Source organism: Heliconius melpomene, chromosome 5 (genome assembly GCF_056956725.1).
Source record: "Heliconius melpomene rosina isolate 202511_hmr_F chromosome 5, ASM5695672v1, whole genome shotgun sequence".
NCBI classification, from domain to species: Eukaryota; Metazoa; Arthropoda; class Insecta; order Lepidoptera; family Nymphalidae; genus Heliconius; species Heliconius melpomene.
The window spans coordinates 8,669,670-8,693,682 of NC_140393.1; the positions used below are offsets into that span (position 1 = coordinate 8,669,670).

The 24,013-nt window shown below is 32.5% G+C and overlaps 3 protein-coding genes across 4 annotated transcripts; 1 reads left to right on the forward strand and 2 right to left on the reverse strand.

Annotated features, from left to right (window-relative positions):
* Positions 1-899: 899 nt before the first annotated feature.
* LOC146539209 (glutathione S-transferase 2-like) lies at positions 900-11,468 on the forward strand. 2 transcript variants are annotated; one of them, XM_085186067.1, is made up of 5 exons: positions 900-996; positions 9,459-9,595; positions 10,034-10,201; positions 10,611-10,753; positions 11,231-11,468. In XM_085186067.1, exons 2-5 carry the CDS (start codon positions 9,463-9,465, stop codon positions 11,399-11,401), a joined length of 615 nt encoding a protein of 204 aa, XP_085042193.1. In that variant the 5' UTR covers positions 900-996; positions 9,459-9,462; the 3' UTR covers positions 11,402-11,468. The 2 variants fall into 2 exon arrangements, with proteins under 2 accessions (XP_085042193.1, XP_085042192.1); XM_085186066.1 differs by lacking the exon at positions 900-996 and adding an exon at positions 8,925-9,014.
* Positions 11,469-12,582: 1,114 nt separating this feature from the next.
* Positions 12,583-16,051, reverse strand: LOC146539210 (glutathione S-transferase 2-like). The gene is made up of 5 exons (XM_085186065.1): positions 15,980-16,051; positions 15,313-15,449; positions 13,427-13,594; positions 13,001-13,143; positions 12,583-12,784 (listed from the first exon to the last, which is right to left on the reverse strand). Exons 2-5 carry the CDS (start codon positions 15,443-15,445, stop codon positions 12,608-12,610), a joined length of 621 nt encoding a protein of 206 aa, XP_085042191.1. The 5' UTR covers positions 15,446-15,449; positions 15,980-16,051; the 3' UTR covers positions 12,583-12,607.
* Positions 16,052-17,241: 1,190 nt separating this feature from the next.
* LOC146539211 (glutathione S-transferase 2-like) lies at positions 17,242-20,842 on the reverse strand. Its single transcript, XM_085186071.1, has 5 exons — positions 20,736-20,842; positions 20,245-20,381; positions 18,369-18,536; positions 17,941-18,083; positions 17,242-17,495 (listed from the first exon to the last, which is right to left on the reverse strand). Exons 2-5 carry the CDS (start codon positions 20,375-20,377, stop codon positions 17,325-17,327), a joined length of 615 nt encoding a protein of 204 aa, XP_085042197.1. The 5' UTR covers positions 20,378-20,381; positions 20,736-20,842; the 3' UTR covers positions 17,242-17,324.
* Between the last annotated feature and the right edge of the window lie 3,171 nt (positions 20,843-24,013).

Sequence of the window (24,013 nt, forward strand, 5' to 3'; positions counted from 1 at the left end):
GCAATGTGACGAAAATTTTGAGGAAATTGGATAACAGTGTATTATTAAATATGTACGATCTAACTTTTTGTGATTGTAATTAATGTTTTCAATTTTATCATTGATGCTCACATGTTTTTATCATATCATTCGCTATCGTATATTTTTAGACATGATGATAAAAACTGCACCCAAACAAGTTTTAGAAGGTTCTAGAAATATGTTTGCTATGTTGGTAACTAAAATATGTGTGTCCACTTCAATGATAAAGATTGCGTTGTCATTATCATTAATTGTCAGAAAATTATGTTAAATATTTTGGCCAAATCAAAAAGTTTCATCGTGTAGCAGTGGCTGGCAGCGCCTGATTGTTTATGCTATAAGATGCAGTTATAAATTCGATATCCGCGTGAGGAAATTGTTCTTTTCAAATTCTTTTCAGTTCTCCGCTCTGGCTCTGGCACTAAAATACACACATTACAGTACATTTTCTACCTAAAGAAAAAAAATCTTTTAAATATGGTCCACAATAAAAACTTACACTGAAATTACTTAATTTTTCGAAGCACTATTTTGTCTTAGATCGATATTATACGGTAAATAAAATATAACAAGTAAAGAATCCATATGAGAGTAGTATAAAAACACAGAATCATATGATGTTTATAGGGTGATGATACTGATGGACTGATAATAGGAATATTATTAGGGCATCCTGTTAGTTGTTTCGACCCAAGAATAATTATGGAAGACCATAACAAATGTTCATTTTAATAAGCAAAAAATAAATATTAGACAAAAACTTCCACATATTTGGCATACACTTCTATTTATCCACGTTCTAGGGCAAAGCGTATTTTAAGCGCCAACCCTACCCTACTTTAATGAAAAAAAATAAAAAATATACGTAATCTAAATCTGTGGCCCAAAAAGACTACACATCGACGCTTCATCGGTTGTTGATAATAAAAACATCATTCTAGCTTTGTTACTGTGTAATCGCGCCGTGTTGAGATTGTGAGTAAAAAATATTATTGTTTATACAAATATTCAACTAAATAAATCAGCTTCACGCTGTATCCCGCAATCAGCAGAGTAGGCAGAGGGCACCTAGTGTTAAGACACTCCGTCGCCCAATTACCACCGAATTTTGGATTCATTGCGTGTAGAGTGGCGGAACTCAACGCCGGGCTTTTGTCTAGATGCGAGAGCAAAGAAATGAAAATGTTAATAAATAATAATTCATTCCCAGGAATGGGTATTGAACCCACAACCGTCGCCTTATAGTCACGCTTGTGCCCTTCCGCCATGACGGCCTCATAATCAACTAAATCGTATTAAATTATAATAATGAGTATTTAACCATTTTTGTTTTTAAAAAAGCATCTAATGTTTTATTTGGCATATATAGGAATTAGTTTTAAAGGAATTTTAGAGTAACTCATCTGAATTCAGTAGTATTTAAGTCTATTAGTATTTAACTGACGGTAACCTTATACAATTACGTATATACTGTGGCGGTTGAAGGATAGCTGGAAGTTACTACTTAATTTCCATACATACATATATTTTAAAAGATTTTTTTTTATAAAAAAACTCCATTCATGGAAATAATAAAAAAAAATTTTACACTATGAAATGAAAACTTAGGTAATACGCGTATCCGTTAACCGTCCGTGATTCAAACTCTTAAATATTTAAAATATTTACAAAAATGTTTATGTAATATTCTTTTATAGACATCACGTAACAAAAACAACAGCACGAAGAAAATATTAAAGAATATCAAATAATCAAAGTGATAAGGATGCAAGAAAAACACAACTTATCAATGATATATATGTACATTATACAATTTCATAATATTTTAATTATTACGATTACAAAATAGATTATTTTTTTTAAACGAATGAGATAGATAGATAGATAGATAGATAGATAAAAATCTTTATTGCACACTTAAAAAGATACAATACAAGAAATTCTTAAAACAAAATGCACAAAGGCGGCCTTATCACTACAAGTGATCTCTTCCATGCAACCAAATTACGGAAGGAGCTTCATGCTCTTTGTCGTCCGTAGGCCGCACTCAGCTTAAATTTATTTTTCTTTGCATTTCTTTAGCTTCACGGTAAACGCCGCAAAAACAGGGTAGGCAGAGGGAACCTTGTGTTAAGACACTCCGGTTTTTCCGCCAAATTTTCGAAGCATAAAGTTTTGAGTGGCGGAACTCAACGTAAATATTAAATATTTTATTTCTTTGAATGAGAATCGAACCGTTCGGCTCTAGGGATTTCAAACATTAAAAGGGCGTAACAACAGTTCCAAGTTCCAAGTGTATTCACCAATAACGGAAATCGAAACATCGAGTTTATACATAATGTATAACGAAATAAGTACTAAATATTCAAGGGGTCAATCAAATTCATAAGAGTTAGTAGTAGTCAAGCATTATGAATAAAATCTTTAAAAGATACCTAAAACACTAAGGAGGTCGTCGTCGAGCAAGGGCACTAGGGTGTGACTGTAACGCGACGGTTGCGGGTTCGATTCCCGGTTGAGGAAACGAAATATTGACTTAAATTTATATTTCCGTTTCTTGGCTCTGGTATCGAGGTATAAGCGCGTCGTTGAGTTACGCCACTCAACACGCAATGCCTCCAAAATTATATGTTGTATGTTGTACAGTATGTTCCCTCAGCCTACCCTGCTATAGCGTGAAGCTGATTAATTTTTATTTAAAAAAAACTAAGTTGGGTTCGTCGAAATAAAATAAAGTTTTATTCGCTTTTAATGTTTAACTTCGGGTGATGTCAGTCCCTCTGTCCGTTCAGTCGTCAGTTCCTTCTGCCCTGCCGCCTTATATAGATACAGGAATTAAAAAGATATGTCTATAATTATCTATGTGCAAATAAGTAAATATTAGAAAAAATATTTATCATTTATAAATATTAATTTAATCATTTTATAAATATTTGAGCTTACGTAATGTGTTTTTCACAGATAAGAATTTTAATACTGCTAATAAAAATAAATTAATTTTAGTTAAATTTTAAATTAAGAAACAAACTGTAATGAAAATATCTCGTCTTATCTGTAGATTTTGTTAGCAACGAATTGTTCCGTTATATCACCAAGAACAAAATTGTCAATACGATTATTTTTCTTCTTCTGTTTGGTCACATACAATTTTCTATTCTTGTACAGTGATCGTACCAACGTTTTCTTCACTCTTCTTCTTTCTTCAATCGAGCCAAAATATAAATATATTGTTAGAAATTATTATAATTATTAATTAATATGTTGTTATCTATACTCTATACTAATATAATAAAGCGGAAGAGTTTGTTTGTTTGTTTGTTTGTTTGTTTGCTTGTTTGTTTGAACGCTAAGATCTCTGGATCTACTGGATCGATTTACTTTGTTTTTGTTTTGTATGAAAGCTGCATTCTTCAGAAGTGCTATAGGCTATATAATATTATATTACACATATATACTAATTAATTAAAATACTTTCTAATTTGACATGCAATTTATTCTGCCATGTTAATAACAACCGTCGTCGCTACGCGACCGCGTTCGTTACCGCGTCATTTTGATATTCATCCTTATGAAAATAAGTATAATAGTCACTTTTAGCATTTCCTCTAGATTGAAATTATATCTCTATAGAAATTATATTCTTATATCCCATCAAAAACATAAATGTAAAAAGAAAGCCAAGTTCTGTAATAAAACGTATGCTTTCAGCGATAAAAGAAGTGAGATGTAAATGTATGCCAAGTTCAATAGTCAGTCCTGAAATTTATTTTTAACAATATAAAATATTTTATAACAACTGAAAATGCCCATTCTTCTTACAACTTGGAGACTTTATTTATGTGTAATATCTGACTTGGCTAGTTTTCATATGAATTTACAATAGAATCTGAATAGAATAGAATAGAATTTGAATACATTCATTAATATCGATGTAAATTAATTTGAAAACTAGCCAAGTCAGATATTACACATAAATGAAGTCTCCAAGTTGTAAGAAGAATGGGCATTTTCAGTTGTTATAAAATATTTTATATTGTTAAAAATAAATTTCAGGACTGACTATTGAACTTGGCATACATTTACATCTCACTTCTTTTATCGCTGAAAGCATACGTTTTATTACAGAACTTGGCTTTCTTTTTACATTTATGTTTTTGATGGGATATCATTACTTTTTGTACAGAAATTATAAGTAGGAAGGTTCATAATGTTATCAAAATCAAAATATTCTTTATTCAATTTGGCCATTACAAGTACTTTTCCTATAGGAAGCTACTATAGCAAGAAACTCAAGAGTTGCTCTTTTTAAAACATAGTTTAGAGTAAGCGCTTCATAGGACATTTCTCTTCACCGAATAAACCAAGTAGGACACCATTGTGATAATACACTTCTATCTTAATATTGTACAAATCTACTGCAGCCTTTATTTCGGAAGTAGCTCCGTACGTAGTTAAGCAAAGCCTGTCTTCTTTAGAAGAGTAAGGATTCCCGTTTCGAGCGCTAGTGTAGATACTTAAATCATTCCAGTTACGACATACGTACTCTACTATAGTCTCGCGCAATTTATTAGTTTGTTGTATATCAATACGCTCAAACAAAGAATATGCAAAAGCATGGAAGAGACAGCTCCCATCGGGAGGCATTGGAACAATTCGGTGTAAGGTTCTTGTTTCACCCACAAGCAATTCTATTGAACGACTCATTGTTCAACATGTCTTGGAAAAAATATAAACAATAAGTTTATTAAGTGCTGACGGTACCAATCTGAATTGATATGATCCCAAGGTTAACTTCGTTCTCTGCCGTTTTCACAAGTGTTCCTAAAACCAGTAAAATCCTAAAAACTAAATCCTAAATCCCAAAAACCTGGGTTTCAAACCCAGGCCAAAAAAACCATTAAAATATGAGCGCCTTCGTACAATAAAATGTATCTAATATAATTAGGTATTTACTTTTTTTATTATAGTCAATAATATTATGTTTTATTACTCTTAAGATGATATTTAATTATATATGAATTTAGATTATATTTATCTATGAATCTCGACTATAGTTTTTATTTTGTTGATTAAATGACAGTTGTCAGATTATAAAGTAATTTATGTATGCTGCGTTTAGAAATCTGATAAATTTATTATTATTTTTTTCTAATTTTATTATTTTGTTGGAATAACTCAACACGCAATGCCTCCAGAGTTCGATGGAAAGAGGGGAACTAAGTGTCTTAACACTAGGTTCCCTCTGTCTACCCCGCTATGTGTGGGATACACCGTAAAGCGGATTTATTTATTGGAACGAAGTTCCTTACGGCAGGCTTGGAAGGGATAGGGATTTCGCTGCGTGAACGAACTGAAAAAAATGTGATAGTAAAACCGTAAGAAAAATGCGTGGAATAAAACCGTTAAATGAGACGTGCGCAGGCGCGACAGTCGCATACACAGACGAGTAATGTATAATACCTTTCTCTTTCTCCCTCTTTCTTTTTTTAGTTGATAATTTGAATTACGATGTTTTTTTATTTTAAGTAATTTATTATTTCCTAAAATACTGAATTTTCTAAATACTTTCTTGTACTTAAATAAAAACAAATCAGCAAAATTTAAGAGAAAAATCAAGAAAACCTACATAAAATTGAGCACGACTTTTTTTGCAATTTGTGTCGATTCTACATTAGCCGAAGGAACTTCGTTCCTACCTGGTGTCCCACGACACCACATTTTGGTTTTTTTTATTATTTTGTTTAAGTAATTTTTAATTTTCTCTTTTTTTCTCTTATTTTTTTATTAACAATTACTTAAATTTTTACTGTTAATAATTACTTTATAATTACTTCTGTTAAGATAGCTGGTAGGCTGACAATGTTTCAAAATAAAAATCAAATCAGCTTCACTCTGTATCCCGCACACAGAAGAGTAGACAGAGAGAACCTAGTGTTAAAACACTCAGTAACTAGTAACCAGTAACCAGTCAGGTTTTACAGTCACACTTTATGCCCCTGTGCCACGACTGACCTTACAGATAGTATATTATTATTAAATTTTATATATATTTCTATCAATATAATTACTTTTTAAAAGCTTTTATTTATATTTATTTTTTAGTGTATTTTTTTCTGTTTTAGGATTCTGTACCTCGAAAGCAATAAAACAGAACCCTTATAGGACTTAGTACTTAAATATTGTAATAATAATTTGTTATAATAATTTGTTATTTGTTATCATTGTGCCGATAGTGGTTTCGGTTAACGGTTTAATAGCGAAAAGCCTCGCCCAACACCTTAAGAGGCTATCGCTTAGCTGTTGGATCAAGAACCGGATACAGAAGGCAGTATTACTTGAGACGGCACGTATTGTGCGGAGGTTCCTCTCTCTGGAGCCCTAGCCACCGATGGCTTGGACCCTTGTCCCGCCCTCGGAAGAGTGGTTTTTTTATATTTTTAAATGTATCTTTTTTATAATAATTTATATTTAAAAATGTAAAAGTGATTCACTAATTTAATAAAAGTTCTTCAGGTATTTAATATCAAATACGTTAATCGACTATGCAAATGCTCTTAGTATAATAAGTACTAAAATGTTTAAATTATCTATATATATAAAAGGACTTGTCCTCACTGACTGAGGTAAGACGCACGCACAGCCGTAACCGCTGATGGTAGAAACGTTAAATTTGGAGAGATGTTTACTTTCGTAATCTGGACATCCACTAAGAAGGGATTTTGAAAAATTTTAACCCTGAAGGGGTGAAATAGGGGTTCAAAGTTTGTATGGAAAAAAAATTAAATCGGCACCGATTTTTATAAAATTTGAAATTTAGATTTTTAAAGGTATTTAATTGAACACGTGTTTCATCGTTTTATAGAATTCTCCCCTCTTATTATTCCCCCCCTAGAGAGAACCTTTAGGGGTGCAAATATTCATAAATATTCATAAAATTTGAAATTCAGACTCTTAAACGTATATAATTAAACATATGTTGTATGGTTTTCTAGAAATAACCCCCTAAGGGTGCAAATAAGGGGTTGAAAGTTTATATAGAAAAATTTTTAAAACGCCACCGATTATTATAAAATTTGAAATTTAGACTTAAAAATATTTCATTGAACACATGTTTTATGGGTTATTAGAATTCACCCTTAAATAGGCAAGCGAAGCTGCGCGCGTCCGCTAGTAATAAATAATAATGAAGGATGTTAATCCATTTATTATATTTTTATATTTTTACGTGAAGCCCTTGAAGTCCACATGATGACAGGCTTTCTCAGGACATAAATTAGAGTCATTTTCAGCTACAAATGGAGACATATCTTATCTTAAAATATACTTGAAAGCATCGTGTTGTTTGAGATGGCTTACGTAAGTAATAGTGAAGTTAGTCTACAAAACAAATAAAATATTTACTAACGTGTGACATAAATAAAAGCAAATATATATAAATAATGCATTGCTCTTATTTTGTTGGCAGGCGCTATGCCTAAAAATCAGTTATCATTAACTTTGATTGCTATGCTTTCATTACAGGTGCTATAAGTAAATGTTCCTAATTGAATCTATTTATTGAAAAATTATAAGAAAATATTTAAAAAAATACTAGTTTCGGATTTTTCCCTTGATATACACCCAATTACTTAACCGGATGCTAAATTTCACCATTCTAGATCATCTGGAACTTGGTTAACATTAAGGTCTATAGGTCAGTCACCCCCCTAAAAATTTACGATTTTTGGACGTCATTATCTAAATAACTGTTTGAGCTGTGTTTATGAAATTTTATGCACGTATACAGGTAGGGGGTCTAAATATTTGAGCCAAATATGACAGCTTTAGGTGGAATAGTTTTTGAGTTACGAATAGGTAAAAAGTGGCTTCAAATGGTTCGTGTAAAATAACACACGGTGCTGCTCGCCAGTTCTGAAACCCAGAAACTTGGCACGCGCTCCGCGCGTTTTAAATTTCAAGCAGGCGTAGCCGCGTCCGGGTCCGCTAGTTAATTATATAAGGACGACTTTAATTACTGGCTGGCACTTTTTAAGGCTGTCAACGGCGACCGAAAGAGGAAGATCGCGAACGTCACTCTGCCCGATGAATTGTTTAGAACCGGATATTATTATTAGACTACTAGATAATTCCCTTGAGTTGTTTAATAATTATTTGAAGCCTTGATTTAATTCATTATCTTTCCCACTTTATTTAATATTTCCAATAGTTTCTTACAATATTAAGAATTATGTTTTATAGCAACAACAGCAATATAAAAAGTATAATTACGTCAAATAAGGGATGCGCCGCACTGCAAGTAGTCGTCACATTCACACTATCTGTATAAACTCACACAAATACAACGCTCAGCTTACGCCTACACGCACACATATACAAAGCTCATCTTACGCCTTGCAGATTGTATATATTTTTACTTTCTACACCCAATAATTTCAATATCGCGTTTTCGTCCATTACAAAGTTAATAATGGCAGAGTTTATTGTGTATATACAAATACATATGTAAGCTAATAACAGATTTAGCCTGGTCCAGAGGTCTACGAGCGACTTCATCTTAACATCTCGTCTTAGAAAGTCGTCGCTCGCAAAGTAGTCGCTTAAGCGATCGAAATGTTTGGAAGGTTTCCGAGAGGTGCGGGTTCAAATTCCCCTTTTTAAATTTTATTATACATTTAATAATACACTAAAACAGTATTTTTCTTCCTTATTAAGTCATGATTCCAATAATACCATAAATAAAGTTAAATCATGATTCGAATAATACCATAAATAAATGGAAAAAACATCCAATGACATTGGTACGTGCTCCTTATAATTATATAGAATAGACGCTGACCTTCCTATCAACATTATGCTTAATAGATACAACATTAGATGAGTCACAACTAAAGGACTCTTGTGAAATCCATTTGAAGTAATTTAGTATGTCTTTAGCTTCTTTACATATATGTTCCTTGGCTTAGTATATTAGATATTTGTATATATACTTCCATGTAAGTGAGAAATAGAGAAAAATCATTATCTTGAAACAATCTTTTTATTATATATAACTAAAATCCATAACAATAATAATTATTAACCGATTTCAAAAAGCAGGAGGCTCTCTATTCGATTGGTATTTTCATTCACTTACCCGCTTTACTATAATATCTCGAATTCAGGAGGAATGCTAAGAAAGAAGTGTCTTGAACATTCCAATATTCTAATACTCACCTTAGAATTTTTACTAACTATGAATTAAGCCGGAAAAATAAAAAGAGAACATTTACACTTTGAAACTGAACTAAAAAAAATATATCTAGATATATATTTACAACAAACAAGTTTCCTACCTAGCTTCAAGTTAGATTCTGATTCACAATCCATATGGGTGGCACAATTTATATTTATTATTATTATTTATTTTCTAATAACCAAATATTCTTCTTCTTCTTCAGGAGCATGCCGAAAGTAAAAGTAATATACTTTAATATAACGGGTTTAGGTGAAGGCATCCGTACGCTGCTGGCTTACGGTGGTCAGGAGTTCGAAGATGTAAGAATTCCTAAAGAAGAATGGCCAGCATTGAAACCTAGTTAGTGCTATTGCTAATCGTTTTTTTTACTATTAATTTGCTATTAATATCTATTGACCGTCTTTCATAAAAGAAGAATAGAGGGTACTGGGAGAAAAGCATTCTCCATGAAGGATAAAGGGTACTGGGAGAAAAGCATTCTCCATGAAGTATAAATTTTATAAATTGTGTTAAGTAAAATTTCAAAAAGTGCTTTGACATTAAGTTCCCTCTGCTTCCGCCACTCTACACACATTGTCTCCAGAATTCGGTAAAAAACTAAAGTATTCAAGGGACCGGAGTGGCAGGGAACCTAGTATTAAGTACACTAGGTTCCCTGCCTGATATACTATGTACATACGAGAAAGAGCGTAAATCTAAAAAAAAAATTACATTTATCGTTTGATGTAACCCATTGTACCTCGGACACTGACAACGAATAAATTCTTATTGTTTCAGCAACACCTTTTGGCCAATTACCCATATTAGAGATTGATGGTAAAAGATATGCACAGAGTTTTGCCATTTGTCGTTATCTCGGACGGAAGTATGGGCTGGGTGGAACAGACATAGAGGAAGACTTCGAGATTGATGAATTAATGGACTTTTATGCCGAAATTCGTTTTAGTAAGGATTAAAATATATTCTTATTTTTTCTTTAATGTTTTTTAAAATTTAAACTTTAATTTTTTTTTAAATTTATAATTTTGAGTAATGATTAATTATTATTATGTTGCGGATTCAATTCCCACTTGGGGAATGAAATATTTAATATTTTCTTTTTCTTGCCCTGATAACTACAACCATCGCACTCAGAAACATACATTAGAACTTAAATTGGTTAAATTGTCTCTGAGATTATAGTGAACAAACACACTGACAAATAGACAAAAGTTTTAAAAATCATTGTTATTTAAATATCTTCCATGAACCTACTTTGAACAGACACTGATCCCTTACAATTTTATTTTAAGCATAAATATTAATCTCTGTTACTTAGCCTAAGTTAACATTATTTACAATGTATTTACAACAGAAGCTATAACCGTTCTCTTCGAACCTGATGAAGAAGTCAAAGCCAGAAAACACGAAGAACTCAAAAACAATTATTATCCATTCGCTCTGCAAAAACTGGATGATATTATTGCTAAGAACAACGGGCATGCTGCTCTTGGGAAGGTACTTCTATATACTTATAAATTATGACTTCTCATACAGGAGGAGGTTAGAGGCCAGTCGGAGGATAGTACACTCCGTTCCTTCTCACTTTCCGCCCAATTATGGACGCACTGCGTGTTGAGTGTTGGAACTGAACACCATGCTTTGCCTCGTTACCAGAGCGAAGAAATGAAAATATTAAATATTTCATTTCCTTGAATGGAATCTAAGCCACAACCTGCTATTGCAATCGCACGCTTTTGCCCCTGGGCTACAACTGGCTTGAGTACTCTTAAAATATTCCAATCCTCATCGCATTTTATTGTGAAGCACTAAAAATTTTTATCTTTTCATAATTTTATGAGAAGATTACATAGTATCACAGTGTAAGCATGCAATAGAAAGATACTGATAAGGATTTATTCAAATTTTGTTCCATATAAAACACCTGACTCTTTTTTCATTGATGTAAGTGTAACTTTACTTATTTTTTTTAAGCTGACATGGGCAGATTTTATGATCGGTGGCTCTTACATTTCATTGAAAAGACTTGTCCAAAATCAAAATTTAGATGAGGAGTATCCAAATATTAAGAGAGTGAACGAGATGCTGATGGCTATTCCCAAAGTTAAGGCCTATGCGGAAGCTGCACCTGTACCTGAAGGATGATCATGAAATTATATATACATATCACGACTTTAGTTTCCGTATGATTAAAATAAAAAAATATAGTGGGTATATTTTTTGTTTGTTAGTTTTCTTTAGTCCTTAACCTGCGATATGGGTGGCATAAAGTGTTACAAACGATAGTCGTTCAAATGCATTTAATTTCAAATATTCTTTGAATGAACTCCTATATAGCTAAATGCTGGCTCGAAAATAAATTCTGTTGATAAGAGTTGACTACTTTTAAAAGTGACAGGTTGTGACTTCGACTCCTGCACAAGGATTGAAATATTTAATATCTCTAGTAACGAGGCAAAACGCGGCGTTGAGTTCCGCCACTCTACACGCAATGCCTCCAGAAGTCGCCGGAGAGTGATAACTCCATATTCGTCGTATTCTGCAGTCGTTGCATGATGAATGGCTAAACTTAACGTCACTCTCTAGTTAGTAAAGATTATTTGATGAAATTGAAATACTCATGTAATAACATCCTGGTAGTTACGAACTTTAATTCATAGGAAAAATGACTTGCTTTTAATATTTACATTTTATTCAAAATTGCACAATACATAGTTGTGAATCATTTTCGTTAATATTCCTAAAAACTTCAACCAATTTTCAATCCATTCTCACACTGTGTCTCGAAAATTGGGCGATACGTGTCTTAAAATCTAAAAACATTCCGTTCTCTCTGCCTACCATGGTGTATGCGGAATCAACTCTATGTAAACTAAAAAAATGGGTTTTTTGGTTTTTATCTTTTTATTACTATGAAAAGTCAGTTTGTAAAAATAAGCAAAACAAGCGAACTGGCATCGTCCGACTGAGCCAGACAATGGGCGTGCGCGGGCGCAGACGACCTTGAACACTTCGCGATTGATTAGATGATTCTAGTTTTACGTACACGTCATTTTAAATTTCAAGGTAATAAAAATCATACGACTATATATAGCTTGTACGATTGGTATATGTTCTTTTTTCATACTACATCTGCGAAAAAAAAATTCCTCATAAAAAAAATCTAATCTCACTCTGTTTAATATACATGTATAGTCGTAGCGAAATGACTCTGCCTCTCTTAAATTCCTCCTCCAATTATTCATTTGCTCGTGTCCAAGCCTTAGGACGTCCTTCATTCATAAGTAATTAAAAATACAATGGAAGGTTTAATAATAACACACCTATGGATATTTAAGTTATTTAATACTATTAATAATTAACATCTGATTTTGGTGCATTTTCACGGTATTTCTGCACGTTCGGAATAGCATACACTGCATCGATGACTTGTTGGAAGCTGGGGTATGTTTTCTCTAAGTCAGGCATTCGCAACATTACCTTTACGTAATCAAATATACCAGCGAATACGAAATCAGCCCAGGTTAACTGAAAATCATATTTTTTTTAGATATGTATATTAAATATTTATTTTATTAAAAAAATATATTTATGTAACTTACTTAAAAAATAACCAGTATTTTTTTACCACAGATAAATAAGCACACAAATATTTTTAAACTTTAAAATTTCAATTTGTCTGTCTATTCATAATTAGGAAAAAATAAACGAAAGTAAAATATAGAAATAGTAATATTGTAATACCTTTCCAAGAGCAATGTGTCCGTTATTCGCCTTAATAACTTCGTCTAACTTTTTAAGTAAACCAGGATATACGTTTTTTTTATTCTCCTCGTGTTTCTCTTCTTTTAGTGCAGCATTTCCTTCGTAATGGACTTCTGATGCCTCTGGAAAAATAAAAAATACACATTAGTACATAATAGTAATAGTTAGATTTTCACTCGAAGAAATGCAATATTTTATCATTTCCTTTCTTCGCTCTGGTGTCGAGGCAAAGCGCGGTGTTAAATTCTGTCACTCTACACGAAGTGCCTCCAGAATTCGGCAGAAAACAGCCAACGGAAAAGTCTTAATGGGAACGAAGTATTTTTACACTAGGTTCCCTCTGCCTATCGTACTGTGACCAGGATACAGCATTATGCTTACAAAAAATATTAAAAGTTTACCTACCATTTCGAATATCATTGACGAAATCGATGTTCTGATCAATTTCTAAGTCCTCTTCAATATTGCTACCGACCAGACCATACTTCCTGCCAAGATAGCGTGCGATTGACAAACTCTGTCCGTATTTCTTTCCATTGATCTCCAACACTGGGACCTGCCCGAATGGCGTAGCTGAAAAATATTTTTTGCCATCGTTAAGCTTTCCCGTGAATAATATAGGTTTTCAAATAATATAGATCGAATTAAACAAGTCTTTTGGTGTTTTTTTTAAACAAATGCAAGAAAACAAATAAAAATAAAAGGCAGATTGAAATTTTGCTATGTGTGGAAATCTTTTAATCGGTACGCCAAATGGGGATTCCAGCGGGTTATGCAGGACCATAACCATAGACTAGTAGATGTAGGCCGTCCATAGTAATCTCTAAAACCTCACGGTATTCCTCCTAGACCGCCACAGGCCGGGTCTACAGGAGCCAGGGATTCTTCCATAACCCTGATGAAGCAGAGAGAACGTGGGAGCCTTTCATTGAAGGTATCAATACAAATTTGCAACAACAAATTCAATTTATATGACCTTGGTCCACTATACGAGTATAGTATCACTGTGAGAGATATCACCACACAAATTATTCTATTAATCCCGCGATACACAATTGGTTTAGTTATCTAATAGAAGAAAAATTGGATAGCAACTAAAATCTATTAAATTCTATTAAAAGTTGAATTTTTTATTCAAATGTGGATAAAAAAAAGAAGTATGATTGTAGGTGTGACTAGCCGGGGTGCAGAGGACCAAGCTTGCGGCTTTTTAATCGGATTTTTGTAAGAAAATGAGGTTATCAATTCGACTGATTTTTTTTTTAAACGCGACAGTTTGTGGGTCCGATTTCTAATTAGGGCTGACACTACTGACATTTCTCGTAACTTGATTAATAAATGTTTGTAACGGCCTAATTGAATAAAAAATATTTTGATTTTGACATTGAAAATTAATATCATGTAAGTATCTAAGGTCTATGATTTCCTTGCAGCACAGAAAACATTATAAGCCAATTAAATAACATTATGCATCGTTTTTTTCTGCATTTTCTATGAAACTCGCAGCGTAATCAAAAGCTATTGGACACTTCTAGTGGACCCATAATTATGAAATTAAGCAAATATTGAGAAGTTCCAATACAAAGGAAAAATGTGAAATTTATAGAAATTAATATAAATAAAAATAATTACTAATTCATATTCCAGTTCATACAAAATGAGTGAAATGAGAAAATTTGAGTTTGTCAATTTTTATACAATCCTGAAATAGTTGAAATTGTTGTTTTTTCATATTACCTTCACCACAGATTATCTTATCTAATTTTTCGTGATTTTTATAAACAAATTAAAAAAAACAGTAATCTATATTTTACAGATACTGTTTGTAGTATGATTTTTATCTGTACCTACTGTTCTTATCACTTAATTAAGTATATATATATCAATTTATTTGTAAAATTTATATGAAACGTAAGGTGACAAATTCTATTGTCATGTCTTTAGGTTCAACCACAATGGGGGGGGGGGGATTTGGTCATCCTGGATCTCACATTCATTTTTAGTCCCTTTACAAAAAGTCATCTTGGAGTCTGTGTTCTTATTTCAGCTTCACGCTGTATCCCTTATATAGCAGGGTAGGTAGAGGAAACCCATTGATAAGATACTCCATTCCCCAACCCTATATTCACAGAATTTTGTGTTGAGTGTTGAAACTTAACACGCCGCGCTTTTTACCCCGAGTAGGAATGGAACCCTCAACCGTCGCTTTACGGTCACACGCTTGTGTTCCTGCGCCATGACAGAAACAATTTAGAAGTGTGATACAAAAGTTGAAAAGTTAAGCAACTCACAAGGTTTCAGAGCAGGCCAGTCGTCAAAGGTAACCCGGTGGTCTACAAATTCTTCTCCCCCGTACGCAAGTAAGAGACGCGCTGACTCCCCCATTGCTTTTACATTAAAATAATAGATCACGGGCTTCGCCATTTTGCTGAAAGAGCATAATTATATAGATTTGAAAAAAATATATAAATTGAAAATTTTATATTTAATGCTTATTTGTTTAAGAAGAAGAAAGTATATTGGTTGTGAAAGAACAATAGACTGACAGTTTTTTATCTTAAATGTTTTTCGTAAATAAACCATTGAGACCATCGTGGAGCAGCTGCACAGCGTCGGAATGTAAACACGTCGATTTTGGGTTCGATGCCCACGCGGAACAACGAATTTATTTATTTCTGCGCTGGTAAGAGCAGGCATTTTCTCAAAAATCTGGTGAAAAGCGGGGAACAGTGTATCTTGACACTATGTTGCCTCTGCATGCCCCACAACGTGCATAAAGCAAGAAGCGAAAGAAATGAAAAAAAAAGTGCTTATAAACTAAGAAAATTTCATTTTTGAACAAAAACAGAATTTTTTTCTATAAACGTATGCACTTTACATAGCTTCAAAGTAGTGTGGGTAGGTTAGTCAGTTCAAAATAAACAAAAAAAAAGCAAAACAAGAGAAAACAACACTTACATTAGCAGCGACGGTCTAACGAATGCTATCGTAAACAGAGTTTTCGTGTTATCGTCTATAACATATAGACGTATGTGCCTAAATTTATCTTTATGATAATGACAACTGAATGATTATATAACGCTACATGTGAATTTCCTTTATAAATATATCAGCTTCACGCTGTATCCCGCACACAGCAGGGTAGGCAGAGGGAACCTTTTCACTCCGTTCCCCACTTTTGCCGCATTCTGGAGGCATTGTGTGTTGAGTGGCAGAACTCAACGCCACGCCACCAGAGCGAAGAAATGGAAATATTAACGTAAATAAATATTTCACTACCTCGAGTGGGGATTGAACCCACAACCATCGCGTTACAGTCGCATTCTTGTGCTGCTGCGCCACGCCAGCTTCTTTGTTAACAAAACAATTTAGTTAAATAAAACAGTTTACTTTATTTTTTTTTATAAATTTGAATTTTTTTATTACGTTAAAATAATAATAATAATATAATAATAAGCCTTTTATGTCACATATCACTTTTTTTTTTACAAATATTGTTAGATGTTAGTAGTAAAAGTAAATGATTAAATATCTTAGTAAGTAAATTAGTTTGTTAGTTATTAATATTAATGTTAGATTTTGTTTTGGTGATATGGATCCCATTTTCTTGAGTATAGGCCTCCTCCATTTCGCTCCACAACTTTCTGTTTTTCCCCAGAGTCATCCAATTTTTTCCAGCAGTTTTTGCTATACCGTCAGCCCACCGGCTAATTGGTCTACCAACATATCTTTTCCCAACTGGGCCCTTCCATCGTGTTGTTTGAATTGTCCATCAATGTAACGTGATATGTGCCCAGCCCACCGCCATTTTAATATTAGGGCTTGGGTGAATGCATCCAATATATTATTTTTTTGTCTTATCTTATGATTGTTAACTTTTTGTGTTTTTCTGACTTTCAATATATTTCTCTCCATTTTTCGCTGCGTTACGTTAATTTTTTGTTTTATTGTGTTTGTATAATTCCAGGTTTGACATCCATATAAAAAAAAAAAAAAAACGTTAGGTTAAAATAAATCCCTAAATTACACTGCAGGGTAGACAAATGGAGCTGAGTATTTACATTCCATTCCTCACTTTCCACCCTATTTTGGAGACATGATGAGCGTAACTCAACGCCGTGCTACAATGTTACAGTTGATGTATTAAACAATCAGAAAACATTTTTACACTAACTTTACATTTAAGGATGAGACTTATCAACATAATAAAACATCGAATCTTATTTTCAAATGTTATATTTAAAAACACGTATGACAATAATAAATACTTAAATTAAATAAATCTTAGCTTAGTTAAAAAAATTCAAGGTCCCGATTCGGGAGCTTGGGCGAGGTAATCTTGCACTCGTGGAAGAGAGTGGACAGCCTTTACTACTTCAGTGAAGCTTGGATACTGTTCCTCTAAGTCTGGAATACGCATCATTGTTTTGAGGTACTCTATCATACCAGCGAATACGAAGTCAGCCCACGTCAGCTGGAACAAAAATTAATAATTAGTTTTTAATTCCATGAATGTTAATTTTAATAAATATTTTATTCTTTTTGTGTCTCTTGTCGTGTCAAGGTCTTGGTTTCGGCACTCAGCACGAAAAATTGACGGAAATTGAGGAACGGAGTGTCTACACACTAGGTTCCCTATAACGTGAAGCTGTTTATTTGATTAATTGATAAATCTTAAATGGTCACAGGTAACATATCAATTATGGTAACCCTAGGGTTACCTGAGTTATGAGTTTATTAAAACTACACGTTTTTAGCTTCACGCTATGTTGCGCACAAAAAATCTTCTGGACCTCACTCTCTGCCAATATTTGGACGCATTCGTCAACAGATTGCACAAATATTTTTTCAAATTATAATCGATATCTCGGTATCTCGAAAAGAGACTACAACTATTAAAGTTATATAAATCTATTTACCCTGCCAAGAGCAATATGTCCATTATTCTTTTTAATTAGAGCATCTAGTTTCTGCAGCATCCAGGGATACACGTTCTTGATGTAGTCCGCGTGTTTCTTCTCTTTAACTTCTTCATCAGGCTCGTACATAACTATTGCCGCTTCTGTAAAACCAAAAAAATATTATATTACATAAATGTTTTTTTTTCAGGATTTTCAACTGTTCTCAAATGTCTGTTCAATATATTACGAGAATAATTACGTGATTGGCCAAAGCTAGAACATAAAATATATTATATATTATTTATCTATCCTTATTTATATTATTTATCTTTGACTTGCAATTTTTTTAAGGAGAACGGAGCGGCAAAAGCTAAGGTTTCTACATACCTCTTTCGCCTCGTCCACTGTCACATATCAAAAAATTCAGTATATTAATTGGTACTTACTAATACGAATATCGTTAACAAATTCCACGTTCTGGTCGATCTCGAAGTCTTCTTCGACATCTTTACCGCCGAGGCCGTACTTGCGGCCGAGGAAACGGGCGAGGGACGTGCTCTGTGCGTACTGCTTGCCATCTATCTCAAGAACTGGCATTTGTCCGAAGGGAGTTGCTGTAAGAAATTAAAAATAAATTATAGATAAAAATAAATTATTTAACAAAGTTATAAATTAACAAAATAAATTATAATTTTTTTTTTTACTTTTGGTATTGATTTTATAATTTTTAGAACTCTTCGCGACATAGTAACATAAGTTCAAATCTATTCCATTTAAAAAACGTTTATAATTTTTTATCCTGCAAATAGCAAAGTACGCTGAGGGAAGAAAGTGGCAAAATATTCCATTCTTCGCTGTTATTTGTAGTATTTATTATCCCCATAGGTCTAGAGAAATTGACGTTGCGTTCAGAGACAATAAAAAAAAAATAATTGATTATGTGTGACGTTAAAAACAACAAAAATATCTATATGCTATCGATATTAAGTAGTAATGTTTGATAAACTCGTATAGCAATAACAGCCTGGCCTTGATACCAACTGTTTACATCGATGACAAAGCATATTTTATACTACACCTACTATGTGATATAAATACTACTAGCTTTAATTAATAGTTTACAGAGTGAGGTCAGAATGGACATCATGAGACGAAATATAAAAAAAAATATCTTACTAATTCATAAAATAAACATTCACTCCATCTTTTTTATAGGAATACAAGGAAGGAATACAACTTTTTTATAATATAATGTATTAAAAATATTAATTATAGCACACTATCATTTATCATTATCATTATGGTATATCAAAATAGCTATTTCCTACAGATATAAACAAAGTGACATATGAGTGAAAGTTGGTGATTTGAATCTGAATTGCCTGTTGTATTTGCGCATTTGATGCTGTGATCATTGCATCATCAGAATGCGAGTTGCAGGCATGACTAATGCCTCATTCTCCTCACTCTCAAAGAAGATTGTGAAAATAATGGTTTAAGCCAGAACGCGAACAAGACAAAAGTTGTGGTATTTGAAAGAAAGAAGAAAGAACAAAATGCAAGATCAGTGTAAAAGTCCATAAAAATACATATACATTTTATTCACTTGTCATATCTCACAATATGACAAGTGAATAAAATGGTATTTAATGGTATATTTGGGAAGTACGTTCAGTAGAGGTGGAAGATACGAGATGGATGTGGAAAGGCGTATTGCTGCCGGTAACAGGGTTAACGGAACCTTAGCTGCATTGATGAGACGACGAAACGTCAGGATAGCTGCGCGTTTGGCCGTACACAATGCAGTGTTGGTACCGTCGTTGTTATAGGGCAGCGAAACGTGGGCCTTACAGAAAAGGAATGAATGAAAGAAAGATGAATTCCGTGGAGATGCGATCTCTTTGTAGGATATACGGAGTCAGCTTATCTGATCGAGATGACAATGGAAAAGAACGTCCTCAGTTGGTTTGGGCACGTCGAACAAATAAGTGACAAAAGGATGGCAAAAAGATTTATAATGGAAAAGTGAGTGGTAAGAGTGGTAGAGGGAGACCTCAATTGACCTTCGAAAACACAGTATTAAAGCTACTGGAAAGTCACGTGAAAAGCATGAGGACCCCCCGGAGGGCATGTATGAAGAGGTTGATTACAGTGGACAAGGCGAAAGAAGTATGAAGAAACACTACCTCACCGGTTCGAATAAATTATTTTTTATGCCCGTTCAAAATAGGTAATTTCTATTTGACTACGCGGGCGAAGACGCAGGGTCTTCGGGTCAAAAAGCTAGTTTAGATATATTCACTAAATATTTATTTTACTTACATGGCTTAAAAGCTGGCCAGTCTTCTTTAGGGATGCGGTGGTCTTCAAATTCTTGATTGCCATACCACATCAAGTACCTTGGCGCTTCACCCAAGGACTTCACTGGGAAGTAGTGATACACGTATTTTGGCATTTTGCTGTAACATAGAATATTTTTTAAATTATTAATTAGAATTGTAAATTTTACATTCATGAAAACGCCTTAGTTAATATTTTATGTGTCCACTGAATCTGTTGATATTTTAAGAGTAGACTGGACCTCACAATTTATCTCTAGGAATATGGAAATTAAAAATATAAAAAAGAATAAACACCACATGAAAATCCTGAATATAATAATGTCAGTAAATATCGCAAGAAAATAATAATAAATTTAAAAAAAAATTAAATCTACATAATATTATTTTCCATAGGATAAGAAAATGTTTTATATAAATGGTTATTAATAGTTAATATAATAATAATATTTTTTTTGCGTTACGAGGACTTACAGTTTACGACGTGAGACCCCACCGAGTGTCAAACACAAACTGAAACTGGTACTGAGATCAAATAAATTATTCAAGCATTTTTAACAACCTATATTATTTATAGAAAAGATAAGATAAAATCATGACAGCTTAAAAATAGCACATTGAAAATATTGAGGAAAATTATTTGTTACTAGCGACTCGCTGTCGGCTTCGCCCGCTCGAATACCCAATTATGTGCTGACTTATCTGAATTACTTTCGTGTTCTAATAAAAATATTATTTTAAAGACAATATCCATATATTGGAAACTTAAGTGCCGTCCAATTTTATAAAATAATTACTTTGTTACAATGTTGTCGACAAAATATTTGTCGACAATATATTCATATATGTTTTTTTTTATTTGTGAACTGATTAAGATAAATTAATTAATATATGTTAAGGAATGTCTGCTAAAATACAATAGTGAAAACTCCTTTCTAGTTGGTTAACCTGTGTCTGTGATTAACGTGCACAAGCGCACAGACGAATAAACAAAAAGCTTAATAATCATTCGTTTCGTTTCTATTTCATTACAATACATTTCAAAACCCTCCAATAATAGATTTACTTATATATATTTCATGTTTCATTTAATTTCAATTATATGTATAGAATGTCGGTATTTATTTCCTTATTGAAAATCTGTTGTGGAAAGGGGGACTGACTCAACAATGTGGTTCCACTGATTTAGCTACGCAATGACTGGCAGTTTCCAGTGCATTTACTTACATAAACTATGAGAGATACATACAAATATAAACACAGATTCCTTTTGTTTAAATATGTAAAGATGACACAAATATTTTACATTTTCAAAGTCACTTTTCTGCGCAAACATTTCTTGTTCCATACTTCTGCCTCATGAATTATTGACTACGATCAATAAATTTCTAAATAAGCTATTGTATTCTCTAAGGTAAAAAATCGGGTTACATTAATAAAAAATAGCGTGACATATAGATTTTTTTCCAATATAGCATGATTAGTAGATGTCAGTGTATGTTAATTTTATATGATTCGTGAATCAATTACTATATCTTATCAACATAAATTTTAATATTTGCTATGTAATATAAGATTAAAGACAATGATATAATTAGTTAAATTATGTAATTTAGCTGTAAAGTTTTTAATACGAGTAGAGACCCTTATAGAGCGGATAAAGCGCGTATAATATGGTATTACAAAATTATCTTGGTTATTCCAATATAGCATGATTAGCAGATGTCAGTGTATGTTAATTTTATATGATTCGTGAATCAATTACTATATCTTATCAACATAAATTTTAATATTTGCTATGTAATATAAGATTAAAGACAATGATATAATTAGTTAAATTATGTAATTTAGCTGTAAAGTTTTTAATACGAGTAGAGACCCTTATAGAGCGGATAAAGCGCGTATAATATGGTATTACAAAATTATCTTGGTTATTCCAATATAGCATGATTAGCAGATGTCAGTGTATGTTAATTTTATATGATTCGTGAATCAATTACTATATCTTATCAACATAAATTTTAATATTTGCTATGTAATATAAGATTAAAGACAATGATATAATTAGTTAAATTATGTAATTTAGCTGTAAAGTTTTTAATACGAGTAGAGACCCTTATAGAGCGGATAAAGCGCGTATAATATGGTATTACAAAATTATCTTGGTTATTCCAATATAGCATGATTAGCAGATGTCAGTGTATGTTAATTTTATATGATTCGTGAATCAATTACTATATCTTATCAACATAAATTTTAATATTTGCTATGTAATATAAGATTAAAGACAATGATATAATTAGTTAAATTATGTAATTTAGCTATAAAGTTTTTAATACGAGTAGAGACCCTTATAGAGCGGATAAACCGCGTATAATATGGTATTAGAAAATTATTTTGGTTATTCCGGTTAAAATAGTTTATTTTGAATACTCATCAGGATGGGTATAATTCATTAGCAGAATATATTTATTTATAGGATACTAGGAAAATGGTTACTACTATGGATCATTGATATATGCGTATAGGCTGACTAACATAAATGAAGTACGCACGAGTGTTTTTAGTATTAGTTAGTTTTCGATTTCATTTTGCGTTTTTTATACTGGTATTTAATATATTTAGTACAGAATAATTAGACGGTAAATTGTAAAACATTTTCAATGACAATGAAAAAGAACGTCCTCAGTTGGTTTGGGCACGTCGAACGAATAAGTGACAAAAGGATGGCAAAAAGATTTATAATGGAAAAGTGAGTGGTAAGAGTGGTAGGGTGAGACCTCAATTAACCTTCGAAAACACAGTATTAGAGCTACTGGAAAGTCACGTAAAAAGCATGAGGACCCCCCCCGAAGGGCATGTATGAAGAGGTTGATTACAGTGGACAAGGCGAAAGAAGTATGAAGAGACACTACCTCACCGGTTTGAATTGATTTCTTTTTTATGCCCGTTCTGCGTTTATGTACAGGATCAAAAAGCTACTTTAGATATATTCACTAAATATTTCTTTTACTTACATGGCTTAAAAGCTGGCCAGTCTTCTTTAGGGATGCGGTGGTCTTCAAATTCTTGATTGCCATACCACATCAAGTACCTTGGCGCTTCACCCAAGGACTTCACTGGGAAGTAGTGATACACGTATTTTGGCATTTTGCTGTAACATAGAATATTTTTTAAATTATTAATTAGAATTGTAAATTTTACATCAATGAAAACACTCTTCTAACGCCTTAGTTAATACTTTATATGTCCACTTAAACTATTGACATTTTAAGAGTAGACTGGACGTTACAATTTATCTCTAGAAATATGGATATTATAAATATAAAAAAGAATAAACACCACATGAAAATCGTGAATATAATAATGTCAGTAAATATCGCAAGAAAAAAAATATAAATTAAAAAAAAAATTAAATCTACATAATATTATTTTTCATAGGATAAAAAAATGTATTATATAAATGGTTATTAATAGTTAATATAATAATAATATTTTTTTACGTAACAATGACTAACAGTTTACGACGTGAGACTCCACCGAGTGTCAAACACTAACTGAAACTGGTCTTACCGAGATCACATAAATTATTCAAGCATTTTTAACAACCTATATTATTTATAGAAAAGATAAGATAAAATCATGACAGCTTAAAAATAGCACATTGAAAATATTGAGGAAAATTATTTGTTACTAGCGACTCACTGGCGGCTTCGCCCGCTCGAACTACACAATTATTTGTTGACTTATCT